Below are 19,735 nucleotides of genomic sequence, written 5' to 3'. Positions count from 1 at the left end.
TTGACAAGTTTAGTTAAAACTTTTCTGAATTTCAATGATGTATGAAAAAGAGGATTAGTAATATTCAATTCACTTCATAAAACTGTTGGGCTTCCCTGGTGGCTCAGAGGTTAAAGCATCTGCCTGCAATGCGGGAGACCTGGGCTCGATCCCAGGGTCGGGAAGATGGCAGGAAATGGCAACCCACTCCAGTATTCTTGCCTGGAGAATCCCATGGGCGGAGGAGCCTGGTGGGCTGCAGTCCATGGCACTGCAAAGAGTCGGACACAACTGAGCGACTTCACTTTCATAAAACTGTTAGGATTAAATGAGATAATGTATATATAAATCTCTTGGCCTAGATCTGACACATAAGTGGCTCGGTAAAAAGAAGTACATAATGCCCTGGGAATCTTAACACAGATCTCAAGTTTAAGTTTTTGTCGTGAAACTGAAGGCGTTAGTGCTTCAGTTGTGTCCAACTCTTACTGACCCATGAACTGTAGCCTGCCAGGCTTCTCTGTCCATGGAATTCTTCAGGCAAGAATACCGGAGTGGGTATCCATTCCTTTCAGGGGATCTTTCCGACCCAGGGATTGAACCTAGGTCTCCTGCATTTGCAGGTGGATTCTTTACCATGTGAGCCACCAGGGAAGCCCAATTTTTTATTATGGCTTAGCATAAAAACTTTATTGTGTTACATCTACTATTCAAGTGCTGCATTTGGAGAAATTTTCTCTATACTGAAAACACAGCAGTATCAAAGACTTCTGCAGCTGTATAGCACCTACTACCTAATCTAGTATTCATACTAAATTCACAACTGCTTTCACAATATATCTGGCAGGTCCCATATTAGTTCACAGGGTTACTAACTCATAACTAATCAGCTGCAACGGTTACAGCTGTCATCTTTGTACTGACCCCAAATCTCCCTTCTGATAACCTTCCCTCCCTTTTCCTGCTCTAGTTCTGCCTCTGGAGCACAGAACAATAGTGATCTTTCTCATGTGAGAAAATAAACATAACTAAGCATGTTTTCTTATCGGCTTCAACTATTAGCCATATGATATGATTTCTAGATCTGACTATACTGGCTAATTCCTTTTAAAAGTATGATAAAACAAAATAAAGAGGGCCTGGATATATTCCTGTGGAATCTAGTGGGTTGTCTTTTGTATCAGTTTCCTCTTCTTGCAGGAACACATTACCACAAACTCAGTAGCTTAAAACAACACTTGTGGAATTCACAACCTCATTAGTCTGAAATCAAGGCATTGGTAGGGCCGCCTTCCTTCTGGGCACTCTAGGTCAAAATCTATTTCTTTCCTTTTCTAGCCAAAGGGTGCCTAAATTCCTTTGGCTCTTCCATCTTCAAAGCTGGCAGCATAGCATCGTCTGTCCTTCCTTAGCCTCTGCTTTCACTGTACCTCACTTTCTCTGACTTTCATGTCTCTCATTTTAAGGACCCTTGGGGTTACACTGGGTTCATCCAGATAACATGGGACAATTAACTCAACTCAAACCCTTATTCACATCTGCAAAGTCTCTTTGCCAAGTAAGGTAACACATTCTCAGGTTCTAGGATTCAGAACATGGTCACTCTAGGGTAGGGGAGATCATCTATTATTATTAAATTTTAAAATACTGCTTCAGTTCAGTTCAGTTCAGTTCAGTCGCTCAGTCGTGTCCGACTCTGCGACCCCATGAATCGCAGCACGCCAGGCCTCCCTGTCCATCACCAACTTCCAGAGTTCACTCAGACTCACGTCCATCGAGTCGGTGATACCTTCCAGCCATCTCATCTTCTGTTGCCCCCTTTTCCTCCTGCCCCCAATCCCTCCCAACATCAGTCTTTTCCAATGAGTCAACTCTTCACATGAGGTGGCCAAAGTACTGGAGTTTCAGCTTTAGCATCAGTCCTTCCAAAGAAATCCCAGGGCTGATCTCCTTTAGAATGGACTGGTTGGATCTCCTTGCAGTCCAAGGGACTCTCAAGAGTCTTCTCCAACACCACAGTTCAAAAGCATCAATTCTTCGGCGCTCAGCTTTCTTCACAGTCCAACTCTCACATCCATACATGACCACAGGAAAAACCATAGCCTTGACTAGACGGACCTTTGTTGGCAAAGTACTGTCTCTGCTTTTGAATATGCTGTCTAGGTTGGTCATAACTTTACTTCCAAGGAGTAAGCGTCTTTTAATTTCATGGCTGCAGTCACCATCTGCAGTGATTTTGGAGCCCCCAAAAATAAAGTCTGACACTGTTTCCACTGTTTCCCGATCTATTTGCCATGAAGTGATGGGACCAGATGCCATGATCTTCGTTTTCTGAATGTTGAGCTTTAAGCCGACTTTTCCACTCTCCTCTTTCACTTTCATCAAGAGGCTTTTTAGTTCCTCTTCACTTTCTGCCCTAAGGGTGGTGTCATCTGCATATCTGAGGTTATTGATATTTCTCCTGGCAATCTTGATTCCAGCTTGTGTTTCTTCCAGCCCAGCGTTTCTCATGATGTACTCTGCATATTAGTTAAATACTTGGGGCTTTCCTGGTGGTCCAGTGGATAGGAGTCTCCCTACCAATGGAGGGGTCATGGGCTCAATCCCTGGTCTTGAAAGATCCCAAAAGCCTGTGCTCCACAACAAGAGAAGCCATTGCAATGAGAGGCCCACGTTCCGCAATAAACAGTAGCCCTCCCTCATCACAACTAGGGAAAGCCAATGAAGCAATGAAGATCCAGTGCAGTTTAAATATAGTGCTCAATTCATTATTAACTCATATTTATAACCAATTAAAACCCTCAGACTGTTTCACTGCAATCTTCATCAGAACTAGAACTTCATGTTGATTTTATGTTGGTTTCTGACAGTCCTTCAATCTACTTAGGTAGTCTAGAAATCACTTTCTGTTTTCAACGTAGCAGCTATTCCAATTAGTTTGTAACTTTCATGAATCTGCTATACAGATGGCTTTTTTCAACACCACGGTTTTTTAAAAATTAGAAAGACCTATACTTGAAACTACCACCTGACCTGCATTTTGAGAAACCTGTATGCAGGTCAGGAAGCAACAGTTAGAACTGGACATGGAACAACAGACTGGCTCCAAATAGGAAAAGGAGCACGTCAAGGCTGTATATTGTCACCCTGCTTATTTAACTTATCTGCAGAGTACATCATGAGAAACACTGGACTGGAAGAAGCAAAAGCTGGAATCAAGATTGCCGGGAGAATTATCAATAACCTCAGATATGCAGATGACACCACCCTTAGGGCAGAAAGTGAAGAGGAACTAAAAAGCCTCTTGATGAAAGTGAAAGAGGAGAGTGGAAAAGTTGGCTTAAAGCTCAACATACAGAAAACGAAGATCATGGCATCTGGTCCCATCACTTCATGGCAAACAGATAGGGAAACAGTGGAAACAGTGTCAGACTTTATTTTTCTGGGCTCCAAAATCACTGCAGATGGTGACTGCAGCCATGAAATTAAAAGACGCTTACTCCTTGGAAGTAAAGTTATGACCAACCTAGACAGCATATTCAAAAGCAGAGACAGTACTTTGCCAACAAAGGTTTGTCTAGTCAAGGCTATGGTTTTTCCAGTGGTCATGTATGGATGCGAGAGTTGGACTGTGAAGAAGGCTGAGCGCTGAAGAATTGATGCTTTTGAACTGTGGTGTTGGAGAAGACTCTTGAGTGTCCCTTGGACTGCAAGGAGATCCAACCAGTCCATTCTAAAGGAGATCAGCCCTGGGATTTCTTTGGAAGGACTGATGCTAAAGCTGAAACTCCAGTACTTTGGCCACCTCATGTGAAGAGTTGACTCATTGGAAAAGACTGATGCTGGGAGGAATTGGGGGCAGGAGGACAAGGGGACGACAGAGGATGAGATGGCTGGAAGGTATCACCGACTTGATGGACGTGAGTCTGAGTGAACTCCGGGAGTTGGTGATGGACAGGGAGGCCTGGCGTGCTGCAATTCATGGGGTCGCAAAGAGTCGGACGCGACTGAGAGACTGAACTGAACTGATACTTGCAACTTGTAGGAAGACTTTATCTAATATTCTGTGGACCCTGCCAGTTAGATAAAATTCACTTAACAATACTCTCAACTTATCAATATTTTTTCTAATTTATTCAAGATGAAATCATGACAAATATCTGAAATATATGCAGTCCTCACTAGATGAAACACATTTTCTTTCTTATGAAAGAAAAATGTTTAATTGGTCTGTGAGAATCTGTTCTAGCTCCAAGTGACTAGAAATCTCTAGGCAGAATCTCTTTCAATGGTGTACTTATCCCATCTTATCCTCTTAAACTTACTATAATGAATTATACTTTAAGATATCTAGTATTCCTTTCCTTTGCTATTATGATCTCCGTGATGACAAATTCTGCCTTAAGCTCCTATTATTAATAATTAATTACAAAGTTAAAAAAAAAAATTTGGATGCTTCCAAAAATACATACACATACTCACAGTAACAGGCTGGTACTCAAATCTCCCTTCTGACAGATCAAGTTATCAAAGTGTTCAAGTCTACAATCTCCCTCCCTCTTTTGTTCATCTGTCTCATCAAATCTGATACATTGGCTTCAACCAAATCAAGAGTTAAAGCCAACTTAACTTAAATGTTTACTGATAAAATATACTTTATAAAAGCACACATTAAATTTAACAAAAGAAAACGTAGGGGGAAAATCTTAAAATCATCTCCACAAAGATGCTTTGTCCCTCTAATTATAGCCTGAAGACAGCTCTATAAAATAGTGCTAGAACAATCAGGTAAGAGATAGTTTAGTCTCTTCTTAACTGGCATTTCATTTTATGCCTTTACCAAAACTTTGTCTGAGCTAATTCTTTAATACTGGGCACTTAATGTGACCGTGTGAATATATGTGAGACAAAGAGACTGAGAGAGAGAGCGGGGGGCGGGGGTGGGGGGGTGGGGTGCAGCGCAGGGAAGGAAAGAAGAGCTGCAAGCCAAGCATGTTAGACAAGTACCATTATACCACTCTACCCTAAAGCAGAATACTATGCATGAGTTAATAACAAACACTAAGAAAAACAATAAAACTGGAAACTGTACAAAGTATAACAAATAGAGCCAGAAACTAATTAATAAACATGGAAAAAAATGTTCAGTCTTACCAATAGTCAAAAAAGTACAAATTAAGACAATGAGATAACAGTTCACTTAGGTATCTAATAGGGCATGAGTGTAGATTAGCAAAAAGCAAAGAAAGCACTCTGCTGATGAGAACTAACGGCCAAGTTTCAATTTCAGAGAGAAATCTAAAGCTATATATATCAAGAACTCAAAAAGTCCATATCTTTTAAACCAACAATTCCATTTTTAGAAATTTATCTAAATCAGATGTTCCCCAAATTCCCAAGATGGCTTTTAAAATCAGAAAGTAATTCATGTTATCAAAAAGATATGGTAACCATATCCAAACACAAGTGGAAGGGGAAAAAAAGACTGACATACTCTAAAATGTTAAAGATATTTGGTGGGATATCTTCTTACTTAAATTTACCTAATTTGCATTAGTTCAAAAATAAATAAATTAAATCATGGGTTAAAAATGGAAAACTTTACATTTGTGTCTGAGACACAGAAATGCATTTCTCCAACTTGATTGTAAATGTATAGGACCATCATTACCAAGTACGAATTGTCTGTGGAGTAAACCATATCTTTGAAGTTAACACATATGTTTAAATTAATGCCTTATAAATCTTTAACTTTTCAAACTGCTAAAACAAAATTTTTAAAATAAACATAAAATCTGCCATTTAAAATCTTTGTATCTGAAGTCTTTGTGCATAAAACCCAAAACTGAAAAATCACTTAAGTATATTTTTTGACCTCTGTGCATTAAAGAAAGCATCCCTTTAACTACTGATATATGATTTTTGTTGTTTTGTTTTAGTCACTAACTTGTGTCTGACTCTTATGACCCCATGTACTGTAGCCCTCCAGGCTCTTCTGCCCATGGGATTTCCAAGGCAAGAACACTGGAGTGGGTTGCCATTTCCTTCTCCACAGGATCTTCCCAACCCAGGGATTTACTCCCATGTAAGTTATATTTACTTTCCAGAGAGTCAAATCCTTTGAAACCCAAATATTTAATCAATTTTCCACCTGGTTAAAGGAATGTATGGAGACAAGACAGGTCTGGCACTAATATACAGTATGTCTAATAACAGGGCAAATTTACATGGCTCTTTAGATGGGAAAAAAGAAACTACACAGTTCCTCTGCTCCTATGGAGCAGGGTCTTTACTTAAACACTACAAATCAGTTCTACTTATTTCCCCATAAGGTTATAAACCAGGTATTTTTACAAACAGCAAAGATGCATATACTATTCTCAAGTTTAAAGAGTCTTAAAATTTTTCATACTTACTCCTTTCTACACTTCTTTACCTTACTACACTTACCCACAAGCTCACCAAATTTTCTCCTGGTTCCAGAACCAAGGAAAATGCTTTACAAAATACACACAAATAAACGCAAACATATACTGCTAAATTATGTATGAAACCACTTTCAAGTTAACTATTTATGTTTCTATGTGCATTATGAAAATAGAATATAGTAATATAGCAAACAGTAGTTTAAACTTCCTCCCTATTTAATTACATCACCAATCCCTAATTCTGTTACCATTTGCCGCTGCCAGAACTAATTTTCTAAGCAGTTAATTTCTGATGACTCACTCCACAAAGTATGCCCTAATTTATTCTTCATGTAAGACTAACTCCCTTACAATTTACAAGGGTCTACCTTTCAATTAAACTTTTTACTTTAGAACCAAGGCTGCTGCACCCCCGCTGTCAGGCCTTTTAACCCCCTCAGTTCCACTTACTAGGTCATTCTTTATTCCTTACCTCCATTTTGATTCACTGAACTGCAATCAATCCTTAACTCCTTTGTCTTCACTTGCTCACGAAATAGGCCAGGATTTGATCTTTGCAACTGCCAAATATTCTACCCATACCATTACTCCCCATTTTACTAGCATAGCTGCCAGGTTTCAAAATTGCTTTTATTGTGCCTCACTAAGTAAACTTTGTGTTTACCCAAAGCTGGCTATCAAACATTTTAATGAATTAAACAGTTCCTTCCAGACTATCCTATACATTGTATGTTTTATCCATATCTACTTTTCTCCCTACCAAGTTGTAATGACTAGATCTACACACAAGCATGGGATCAAAACTGAAAAGGTTAACATTTATAAAATCCCCAATTAATTAAAATTTTTAATTGTGACTATAAATTAGCAAATGAAATATAACATCTAAAAAGCAAATCTTCAGTTTAAAACACTGACTGCATCTACTGCATTACTGTAGATGACTTAAAAACTCCCAAACTTCATCATTCTTAAACTCTGGCAAATCCTCCCACAAATATACATTACAGTGCCCTTGCTACTTTGAGTCAAATATACAACAGTTGTTCAGGAAGCCCTCTCCCTTCATTAACAATACAACAGACAGAGATGAGCTGCTCAAAAAACTTCAGAGCAGTATTGTGGGGCTGTGGACTGGACTCAAGCAGCCTCTTAAGAGTTCTCGGTCAAATAACACCATCCTTTCCAGCTTCCTTACCTCTAAAATAGAAAGAAAGGTATATATAAGAAATATATAGAATATATAAAATAGAAAGAAAGGTATATATAAAATATAAAGAAAGGTATATATAAGACACCTAACCCATATGCTAGTATCTAGTTGGGAATAAGCAAATGCAAGATTCATTTACTACCCTTCCCTTGAACTGTCTCTGCTGGATTACTTCTTAAAATAGCATGTAAAAACTAAAGATATCCTTTCAACAAACTTATGATTCAGGATCAACAAAACAACCTGCAGAGCCACTCAGCAGCTAATAGATATTGTTTTCAATCTGTCAATCAAATCAAGCAATAAAATAATGAAAATGGTGTTAAAACATAACTTTTCTGTGTTATTTTTAAAAGAGCTCTGAGATATAATCCATATACCATAAAACTCACCTCTTTAAAGTGTACATCTCAGTGGCTTTTGCTATATTCAGAGTTACAACCATCAACACTATGTAATTTTAGAATTATTTTCATTATACTTCAAAGAAATCCCATACCCATTAGTAGTCATCCCCATTCTTCCTCCATCCCCTCATGAATAACCTACTTTCTCTCTATATAGATTTGCCCATTTTGGACTACTATATTAAAACAAAACTCCAAACTTTATAAAATATGCTCTTATATTAGTCAACAATGTTTAAGGTCTTCATAAAGATTTGAACATATCTCCAACTGAACCCCAAACTCGGCTGTCCTTGATAAAGTGATTTATATCATTCAGCAACTTGTAATTACAGTGGACCAGGTCATATGTGACTGTTTATTTAAAGAATAGTTTATGTTTTCTGAAAACTTAAAAGGGTATTACCATAAATTTCCTTATTACAGGCTTTCTATAGGGTATTCTAATTCTACATCAGCTAAGACTAAACTCTGACAAAAGAAGGATTAAAGTGGAGTATTCACGATAAAAGGCATAAAGATATACAGGGGATACTGCAGATTTACAGACTATAGCATTAGATACTTACTGCTCTCCAGAGTAATAACACACCTAGAGTGGAACAATGGGAGAAGTCCACCCAGGGGCAGGCAAAAAGTGGGTGAATTGTCTTTAAAGACTTACAAAATAATAAAACTGTTTGAAAACTGTTTTATCATCAGCAAATACTAGCAATTCTAAATGATATAAGGGATAAAATATTCCTTTCCCTAAAATATTTGGTTGACCGAGATTGTTTTTCAGGATAGCCTGTACTCTCCTCAGGCTCATTTTACATCTCCAATTCTGCAGTTCCTAAGTGTATATATTCAAATATTTAAACAGTACATTTAAAGTATGATAGCTGCAGTTCTTCATTCCTGATATATCTTTTTTTTTTTTTTTTGTGGTATAAATATTTATAAACAGCAGAGTGAGTCTTAAAGAAAACACAAAGCTTAATGATCCATGAATAAAAATTATGGAGAATGCCATTACACATAATCTTAAAGAGGTTCATCATTTACAATAGAGACCTCTATAGAAACTGTGGGTGAAAATATTTTAGTGAAATTTTTTTGACTGACAGTACATTTGGAAGTCACTAGTTGTTTAGCAGAGAAGTCATATCCAACTCTTTGTGACCCCATGGACTAAAGCCTGCTAGGCTTCTCTGTCCGTGGGATTTCCCAGGCAAGATACTGGAATGGATTACCATTTCCTTCTTCAGGCGATCATCCTGACCCAGGGATCGAACACATGTCAGGATGCCAGGATGCAGGATGCATTGGCAGATGGATTCATTACCACTGAGTCGCCAGGCAAAGTCACTAGAATTGATGTCAAAAAAGACATGGGTAGCATTTTGATTTCCAGAATTTATTGTGAAGTGAGCTTTTCTTAAATTTGTGCCAAAGGTAACTTTATGTTTAAGATTTCCCAACTATTGTGTATCTGCCGCTACACATACAACCTTTAGTAAACAGAATTAATGAGAAGTGTTCTTCAACCACTTAGAGGTGGAGATAACACTGCTAAATCTGACTACAATTTGCTGCTGCTGCTGCTGTTGCTGAGTCGCTTCAGTCGTGTCCGACTCTGTGTGACCCCATAGACGGCAGCCCATCAGGCTCCGCCGTCCCTGGGATTCTCCAGGCAAGAACACTGGAGTGGGTTGCCATTTCCTTCTCCAATGCATGAAAGTGAAAAGTGAAAGTGAAGTCGCTCAGTCGTGTCCGACTCTTAGCGACCCAATGGACTACAGCCTACCAGGCTCCTCTGTCCATGGGATTTTCCAGGCAAGAGTACTGGAGTGGGGTGCCATTGCCTTCTCCATACAATTGTCTACTGAACTCAAATACTGTGAAGATCAACACTGACAATCATTTAATAAATATGCAGAAGTTAAGACTTAAAAGAGCCTGAATATTATTATTCATTACTGTTATAGAGCAGTACGTAGGTAAGATTTTCTACATATAACAGAAAGAAGTATTAATGAAAATTTAAAACATTAATCAATTATTTCTTTGTTGTAATATTTACTTGTAAGTGACATGAAGTTCAAATTTCTTTCCTGGCTAATTTCATGATTATATTTGAAAATAATTTTGTTGTAAAAGAGGAATTAAGCTAAAAAAAAAAGTTCTCAGGATGTCAAATATGTTAGGTATGCTACTGTCTACAATCTCCTCCACATGACCCACTTGGATTTATACCAAAAATCATGAATTATCCAAACACCAATTATAACCTTTAAGGGGTACCTGTATGGCCCTCCACTTTTCAAGAGCCCTGTTATTTCCCCCATCCCATCTGAACCTTGGCTTCTAATTCTTAAATCCCCTTCAGAGTGTCACTGGATTTCTTGCTGAATTCACTACTAACCTATACAATGCTTTCTCAATATTATCAAAGTTTCTATAAATACCTATGGCTTCACAAGCACCAATAGAGTCCTAACACAATAAAATGTTAATTGATAAGCCATGCAAATATTGAAAAGGATGAAGGTGACTGAAGCATAATAAATTATAATACCGTTTCAGCAATTAATCTTCCAGTTCGCAAAAAAAAAAAAAAAAAAAAATCATGAACAGTACATTGTTAATTACACTTAATATTAACACAGAAATGTTAACATGTCTCTTCTAGACTAAGCTCACAACGGAACTTGGTAAAACCTAACCAAATTTAACTATTACCAACTCTATCAAAACTTACATTGTTAATAGCTGCTTTTCCTATACACTACCTAATAACATAGTACAGCTTGTTTTTAGCTTATTGTTAAAAAGTTGTATGGTGTCGCTCTGAAATGATTCTGTATATTATCTTAACAAACGTTATCACAAACTTCTAAAGGTTGACCATTTATGTAACAATGTTTTCCCTGTGTTATCAAAGTATATTTGAAATGAGTTTTAAACACATGCAGATTATCTACAGAAAAATTACCTGTCATACAACCAAAAAAAAAAAAAAAAAAATCCCCAATCAAAAAATGGGCAAAAGACTTAAATAGATGTTTTTCCGAAGAAGATAAACAGATGGCTAACTGGCATATGGAAAGATGCTTAACATCGCTAATGATCAGAGATATGCAAATAAAAACTATTACAATGAAGTATCACCTCACATCATTCAAAATGGCCATCATCAGAGTCTACAAATAATAAGTACTGAAAAAGGGTTTGAGAAAAGGGAACCCTCTTATATACTGTTGGTGGGAATGTAAATTGGTGCAGCCACTATGGAAAACAGTATGGAGGTTCCTTAAAATATTAAAATAGAACTACCACATGATTTAGCAATTCTATTCCTGGGTATATATCTAGGGAAAAAAAACACCCCTCTAATTTGAAAAGATACATGCACCCCAGTGTTCCACAGCAGCACTAAGTGCCCACCAACAGATGACTGGCTTAAGAACACGTGGTAAATATACACAGTGGACCTTTGTTGTTGTTGTTCAGTCACCCAGTTGTGTCTGACTCTTTCCGTAACGGAACATTACACGGACATAAAAACTGAAATATTGTCATTGACAGCAATGTGGATGAATCTGGAGAGTGCTTAGTGAAATAATAGAAAAGTATTGATATCACATATATGTAATCCAAAAAATAATACAAAGGAATTTATATACAAAACAGAAACAGACTCACATAGCAAACAGACTTATGGTTAACAGAAAAGGAGCTGGAGAGGGGAAGGGACAATTGATACTACAAGATAACAAGGTATCTCTGTAATAACATAATAATAATGGAATAGAATTTGAAAAAAAAAGAAAAGCCTGGAATCACTATGCTGCACACCTGAAACTAACACAATATTGTTAATCAACTATACACCTGCAATGCAGGAGACCCCAGTTCGATTCCTAGGTCAAGAAGTTCCACTGGAGAAGGGATAGGCTAACCACTCCAGTATTCTTGGGCTTTCCTGGTGGCTCAGATAGTAAAGAATCTGTACATAATGCAGGAGATGTGGGTTCGATCCATGGGTTGGGAAAATCCCCTGGAGGAGGGTATGGCAACACACTCCAGTATTCTTGCCTGGAGAATCCCCATGGACAGAGGAGCCTGGCGCGCTACAGTCCTTGGGGTTGAAAAGAGTTGGACGTGACTGAGCACATTAAAAACAAAAACAAAACTCTCCCCAAAAAACCAACGGCCATCTTGTCAACTTTTTATCAGGTACTCCCCCCACCCTGCGAATTCTGTTCCACAAGATTTACAAGCCAACTTTTCCATTATTCCCATTATTCTCTGAATCAGTTCCTTATCATATGTCCACGTATTTTTTTCTTCTGAAACAAAATTCTAAACAAAATGATAGACTAGGGAGTGGGCTGTTTTCAACAAGAACATCAGTGATAAATTCTGCTACAGAAAGCTCTGAAGAGCCAGCTTTATTCCACTCATCATAAAGCCAGACTTCTACTATTGTCAGAGATAAGTAAATCTCTGCAAGTCAAGAGGAACAAAATTACAACTAACTTTTAATATTCCAACCCCTGTTATAAATAGTGTAACAGTCAGATGAGTCATGAGAAACCTCAAAATTTACTTCTGTTGCCCCGGTCCGATACGTCTCTTCCATACAGTTAAGAACTTGTTTCAAATCCTGGTCCGCTTCTTTAGACAGACCTCTCAGAGAACAAGGGAATAATCAAAAACAACCAGATTAACATTACAGGTTAAAAAAAAAAGTTAACAAGGTACTGTCATCATATGATCTAAAGTCTAGAAGACAATCATACTAGTAATTTTAAGAGGTAAAATACAGAACAGTTTATATAGAACAATTTCCACTGGGACTAGGAAGCTCCCGAATGAGATGTGGAACTCAATTCTTCTTCAGAGTAACATGGTTCAAGACTGACAACTAAGTGGTTAAGGGCAGTAATGTCAACTCATATGTTAAAAGTACTCATAAAGTTTAATTTGTCTGATTTTAAAGATAAACAAAAGAGACTTCCTTAGTGGTCCAGTGGCTAAGAGTCCGTGCTCTCACTGCAGGGGGCCCAGTTTGAATCCCTTGTCAGGGAACCAGATCTCACATAATGCAACTAAGAATTCACATGCTGAAACTAAAAGATCCCATTTGTCACTAACATCAGGAGCAGCCAAAAAAAAAAAGATAAACACAAATGTAAAAGTACTCCTGTTTTCTTCCTGCACTTTAAAGTATCATTACATGCATACCATCTCTATGTTGTACTTCTTAAAAAGACACTCTAGGATGGAGGGGGGTGGGCAGGGGTGTCTGACTTTCTTTCAGTGGTCTGTGAGGTAAAAACTGTTTTCATATTAATGCTAAGACATTCCTTATCCTTAATCTCACAAGTATACAGTGGAGTTTTCCAAAGGCTACCTGACTTGTGTAACAGCTGGAAACTGAATGAAGTATATACAAGAATTCAAGTTTTATTAAACCTAAGTTTAAATGAGATCTGCAAACAGATAAAACCATGTCATTTTCTCACTAGGTTTTTTTGGTCTTGGAAATATTATTTTTCATTAGAAATGTTATTTATGATAATATGTAACAGGTTTATTATTTTTAATAAATCTTGTTCTTGGTTTGAATTTCTCATACAGCAAATATCAAGATATAATCCATAGATACAAAAAGTCTCCGTGGTCCTTAACTTCTAGAGCTTGAAGGAGTCAAAATCCAAAGTTTGAGAACAGCTGCCCGAGAGAAACTCTTACACAGAGACATGTCTGAGAAAGTTCATTGATTGCAGTGTCTATCAGTAACAAATGAGAAACAAACGTTCATCAACTGGGGAACCAGATAAAATTCGGTTTATTCAAATGATAGAATACTACACAATGGTCAGAATGAACTATACAGTTCTTAACATACAGCATTAGTAATTTTTACACACAAAACACTGGGGAATATGTTATCAAAACAGATTTTATACACACACACACATACACACACACAGTTTAGGGACCACAGAGATTGATACTAAATTCATTACCTGATTGCTTCTGATTGGGGGGTTGGTGGGGGGGTAGAGGGGTGGGAAAGGGAGGAAACGAAGACATCATAATATTTTATTTTTAAATTAAAAACACCTAATAACAACTGTCAATTTTTGTTATATCCTCTGCACTTTTTTTGTACTTTAATTAAAGATCTTAAAATCACAGATGCTGCAAAAAGAAAAGCGAGGATGAGGGAAGAGTTATTCTTTTTGATTTAGAGAAGACTGATTAAAGGCTAAAAACGCAATCAATGGATTAAAAAATTCCAATCTATAATCTTTATCCATGTAACCAACAAGGAGTATATATAGAACACAATTAAGAGATCACTGATTTTTAAACTCATCTTTCCATTCTTTACAACACTTCACAGTGTCTTGCCATGAAAGTTCTCTCAAAAGGTCTTTAACCATATCTTTATCTTCCTCTTTTTCTGTATCACAGATACATACTTTTACCTGTGCTTCTGATCTGTCCCCTTCCTTTCATCCACAATTTTGTTCTAAGTTAACCAATCCCTCTAGCCACTTGAACTACGCTTTTTTGCACATCCCCTCCCTCAACATGCTCTAGCATCTACACCCATCTGATAAAGACCAGGGCTTGAACACCACTTACTTAGGTTAAGACCTTACATATACACTATATATATAAACATATCAAAGGGCTAGCACCAGCGTCTACTACATTGTCAATTGCTCTTTCTTCCCTTCATCCTTGAAGAGACTTTTCCGCAGAACACCTTACAACCAAACTTCTAAAACAACAATAAATCCCAAAACACCCAACTACTTTATATTTGCTACCTCTTATCCATATCTCTCCCATCACCATTCAATCTTAAACTACAGATCCCATGTGCTCAAAAAATTTTGTGGCCTTTGTATAACTTAACCTATGACCATTCCCTTGGTATTATGTAAAATATTATTTTCAGGCAGTAATTAAGATGGGACCATCTGTATTTAAACTTCAGCTCTGCCATGAACTAGTAGTATGCCCCTGGGTGAATTACTATTTGATTTCTTTGAAATTGAAAATCAGCTTTCGTGTACGCAAGGTTGAAGGAGTATTAACTTCGATATGTATATACAAAGCACCTCACATGCTATAGATGCTTATTATTAATTCATTTTGTCTCCCCCTCTCAATTTTCTCTAAGGCAATCTGAGAGTGACTCTTTGATGTCTTCCTCCAACTCTTTGTTGCTTCCAAGTTTGAGTCCAATATGATCAACTGCTAGCCAAAAATTTCCACATGACTGTTTCACTCAAACATAAACTGTTCAAAATCAAACATATTTCCCCCTCCACTAAATATACTTTTGATGACTGCTTGATGTGTCACCCCTCTCCCAGAGCTTAGATGTCCAGGGCAAAAGGTGCCTATAAATCTATCAGATGTCAAATCCACAGATTCTTCAGGTCCACATCCTTCCCCTCCTCTCTAGTCCCTTTATAGATATGCCAAGCTCAGATTCTACTTTCTTCTCCCACCTCAGTCCCCAACCCGCCATGTTTCCCCAAACCTTTGCCTTCTACAATACATACTATAAATCAAGCAGTATTTTGACTATATTACTCCCCTGCCTAAAACCTTCAATTTATCCATAGACTGGGAAAAAAAGAAAAAGGAATTCAAACATATTAGACAGACTTGAAACTTGTCAGGCCCCAAACTACCTTAACCACCCTTTCAGTAGCCTCAGGAGTCAAACTACTGTTCCTTATTTCTCACCAATGTTGCCTTTGAATTACTTTTCCTACACCTTTGGAAATTCTGAGACTGACACTCTCTTCTCCCAGGTCTAATGCCCCATGGCCACCCCACAGTACTTTAAAAAGACCCCAAAGGAAATTGTTCCAGCACACATTAAAGTTACTTGTCTAAGTTTTGTGTCCTCTATTAGTTTAGGCTCCTAGGGGGCAGAGATCCTTAGTGGCAGTGCCATCCTAATTAGGACACAGCTTTACAGCTAGGCAGGCTCTCAAATATTTGTAAAATGAACATTTCGGAGATTTAAGGTTACATGCAACTAACCACTAACATTTTATGAATGGGGAGAATTAACTGAGAAGCACTACGTCAAGCAGGGACAAGGAGATGGATTTCAAAGTCAGACTAATTTCTCCGGAAGAAAGTTTTTGGGGAAGAAAGTTTGGCAGAAAAGAGCTGGAATTGGTAACATACACCTAACATAATGCAGTTAATAAAGACTAGGAACGGAAATAAAAATTATTTAAAGAGGAAAATGATCGATGATAGGAAAACTCTTACTTTGTACATTTTAAAAGGTCAAAATGCCGTTTTCCTTTTTCAAGAAGACACTATCATTCCTAATCTTGGTTTTCAAAGTAAAAACTACTGATCACATTTTCCCAGAATTAACGTGATACTTAATAACGTGCTTAATGTCCATAATGCCTCAATCATAATTAAATAATTCTGGTCTTAAGAATAGGCTAAAACCCTTCCTCTTTGTTCACTGAAAACATCCAGAAAGTTTTCATCTTGAGAAAGAAATGTACCTATCTTTTAAAACACTGTGTCATTTATATAAGTTATGTACCTATCTTTTAAAACACTGTGTCATTTGTGTAAGTTCTCATTCATTCAACAAGTTTTTTCCAAGCATGTGCTATGAGGAAGCAAAGGACAGAAACTCTCCACCCTCATGAAGCCAACATTCCAGTATATTTTGCCTTCAGGAAACAAAGTCAACTCCCAATCCTGAAATCTTTGGGGCATTATCACAAACGCCCTAGCCATCAAAAAAAATCAGGAAATACTATTTCATCATTTTGAAAATAGGCAATATAGAACTTTAAAAGACACTGTCCAACTTTCTGTATTCATCAGTTAAAGACAAATCACGTCTAGGATAACTGACAAGGCAATGAACGGTCCTAACTGCAGTGTTACTGGAGGCGCTACAAAGTGAAAGTTACTGCACCCTAATTGTTACAAGTGAAACTACAAAATCACGTTGTGCAGGGTGCACCAAGTCATCAACGTGGTCCCAAGGCATCTAGCACTGCTACATCTGTTTTTTTCAGTGTTGGGTTGATCGGCGGTATTTGGAAAAGGAAGATAATCCAACTCAACATATGCCAATTGTTTCCATTTTGTAGGTACGTTTGCTATCAATGGTCAAGACCCCTCTCCCTGAAATGGATTCTGAAAAATAGAATCTGTGGACTCGACACTTCAAAAACAGCACCTGGAAGGTTTTGAGATAAAACCAGAGAGCTTTAGGGCGGCAGGCAGCTTTGTTACCGGTTTTGGGAGGTTTTTCACATGTAAATGTTCCCAAAGAAGGGAGCCAAGGATTAACCAACCGCGAGGAGGGTGCGAGGGTGGGAGGACTGGAGGCCAAAGCCGGCTTTCTAGCGGTCTAAGGCGGAGCAGATGCTGTCCTCTCCCATTCAACTTTTTAGGTGTCACGTTGGGGCCACGGAGCCCGTAACAGGGTTGAGTTCACGACTCGGGAGGGTAAAGAGCCCCGTCTATTAACTCCATTTCCCAAGTGCAGGAATCCCGAAGGGAGGGGGGATGAATACCCTCACCAACTCCTCCCCGACCCGAGATCAGAGTCCAGCAGCCGGCGCGCCGCGCGGCCTGAGCAACAGGAGAAGCCCAGGCCACCGCTCTGCCGGCCCCGCGACCGGCAGATGCTCCCGGCTTCCCCACCCACCCCCCCGACCCAGGCCCGCCCGCGTTTCTTTCTTAGCCCCTTGCGGGCTCCCGGCACCGCGAAGCCAATAACGGGAGCAGAGGGCGAGAGCGCCCAGACCTGAAAAGGGTGGGGGGCTAAGTTAAAGACACCGGAGGCCGTCGCTGGGCTGGACGAGGCCGGAAGGGGGCGAGAGGGGGCAGCCTGAGGTCGCCGCCCGGGGGTGGGCGGTGGGGGAGGGGTGTGGGGGTCGGCGACCGGGCCGCCGCGACCTCCCCGGGCCACACAGGCCCGCTCCGCGCAGGCCCGCCGCCCCGGAACCGGGGCAGGAAGCGTCCCCACCCCGACCTAAGCTTTAAACCTCAGGCGGCGGGAGAAACGACGGCCCAGCTCCCCCTGGTAGGCCCCCGGCACCCCCATGTCCCGATCACCCCTCACCTCTTGGTTGAAGGCGTTGACGGCGTCCATGTTCGCGCTGCGGCGGCGACGGCGGCTGCTCCGGGCCCGTCGGTCACATAAGACCTCGCGCCGCGGCGGAGAGGAGCTGAGGAACCGGCCGGGCCTTGAAGGGCCGGCGGAGGCAACGAGCGGCGTAGCCGGAGGCCGGGCAGGAAGAGGCTCGGCCGAGGCGGCGGGGCAGGCGGCTGAGGCTGAGGAGGCAGAGGGGTGGCGGGCCCCCTCTCAGTCCCGTTCGGAGGATGAGGAAAAAGAGGCGGCGGCGGCGGCGCTGGGCTCCAACATGTCCGTTCGGTGGCGGCGGCTGCGCTCTGCGTCTCGCTGACACGGCCCCCAGCGCCCTCACGCACTGGCCCACACTGGCCCGACCGGCAAGCGGGCGGGCCTCTCCTCTGCCTCTCGCCAGCGGGATGGCGGCAGCGACCCGAGTCCACGCCGCGCGGGGCACACTGGGACGGCTCCGGCCTCCCAGCTCTTCCTGTGCCTGGCTCCCGCCCCGCCCCGCCCCGCCCACGCCGGCCACGCCCCCGCGCCCGCCCCGCCCCGCGCGCGCGTGCGCGCGCCGTCCGGCCAGCCGCTGGCGCGTGACGCCTGAACGCCGAGCCCTTTCCCGCCTGCTGCCGCCTCAGGCCGGGGAGACCGCCAGGCACTTACACCGGGTCCCCGCGAGGGGCGCTGGAGAGTTCGGGGAAATCTCAGGGCCGGGAAGGGGGCACGGAGAAGGCCCGCGGACAAGCGCGCCCCTACCGGACGCGGCGCTGCCCGGTGCGTTTTTGTGTGCCATCCTGCCCAGGCAGGCCCTGCACCCGTCGGAGGACTCGGAGCCGCTTACCCTCCGCCGCCTGGAACAAAGGGCTCAGGATTTTTTTTTTTTTTTTACCTCAGCCCGCTAGGCATGCATTTGCGGGCTCCTCGCGCAGCCTCTGCCGATGCTGTACCCCGTCTGCCCTGATGGTGCGGGTTACATCTGCTCAAGCTGAAGCCCCGAGAAGGACTTGCAGGCCCTGGACGTCCACGCAGGCCTAAAGGGAGCCCTGTATTGCCGGCCGCGGGAGGAGTGGATTCGCTTACAACCGCGTTGTTTCCTTTTTCGGTGGCCACACTGTTCTGATTCACTTCCCTCGCAACCTTACTGTCAGCCGGGCGCTGTGCTGGGTTCTGGGAATATGGAAATTAAAGGATAATTTCTCTTTCCGCAGACAGCTCGTTTTAGTGGGAGAGGACAGGCAAATGAACAGGTAATAACGATGGCATGGTAAGTGTTAGGGTAGGGACCCTGGGGAATAAAGATACTCGTCTGACTGGAAGTCCAGGAAGGCTTCTTAGAGGAAGTGGCATCTTCCTGTATCTGGAAGAAGCGGCCAGAGTGGTTGAAGAAGGCACTCTGGCCTGACTGAGCTTGCTGAGCACGGTGGCGTTAACTCAAGGAGAACCAGCTGGAGTTTAGAGAGTGCCAAGGACTGTGACCAGGCCCTGAGCAGTCTGTGCCCTTCCAAGGAGTCTGGGTTTTGTCCCCAAGGGCGGCATTGAAAGGTTTTTAAAAGGAGGATGG

At 41.0% G+C, this 19,735-nt stretch overlaps 1 protein-coding gene across 2 annotated transcripts in view; it reads right to left on the bottom strand.

The window, feature by feature from the left end:
* The window catches only part of SCAF4 (SR-related CTD associated factor 4), a 61,983-nt gene extending 43,349 nt beyond the window's left edge, over positions 1-18,634 (bottom strand). For both annotated transcript variants that reach the window (XM_002707686.7, XM_005201117.5), the window contains exon 1: positions 18,166-18,634. In XM_002707686.7, the coding sequence (XP_002707732.3) occupies positions 18,166-18,195 (30 nt within the window). In that variant the 5' untranslated portion in view covers positions 18,196-18,634. The remainder of the gene's footprint in view (positions 1-18,165) is intronic.
* Positions 18,635-19,735: the final 1,101 nt, after the last annotated feature.

This window comes from Bos taurus, chromosome 1 (genome assembly GCF_002263795.3).
Source record: "Bos taurus isolate L1 Dominette 01449 registration number 42190680 breed Hereford chromosome 1, ARS-UCD2.0, whole genome shotgun sequence".
Lineage (NCBI taxonomy): Eukaryota > Metazoa > Chordata > Mammalia > Artiodactyla > Bovidae > Bos > Bos taurus.
The sequence above is the reverse complement of the archived record's forward strand: the minus strand, read 5'-3'. Positions and strand labels throughout refer to the sequence as shown.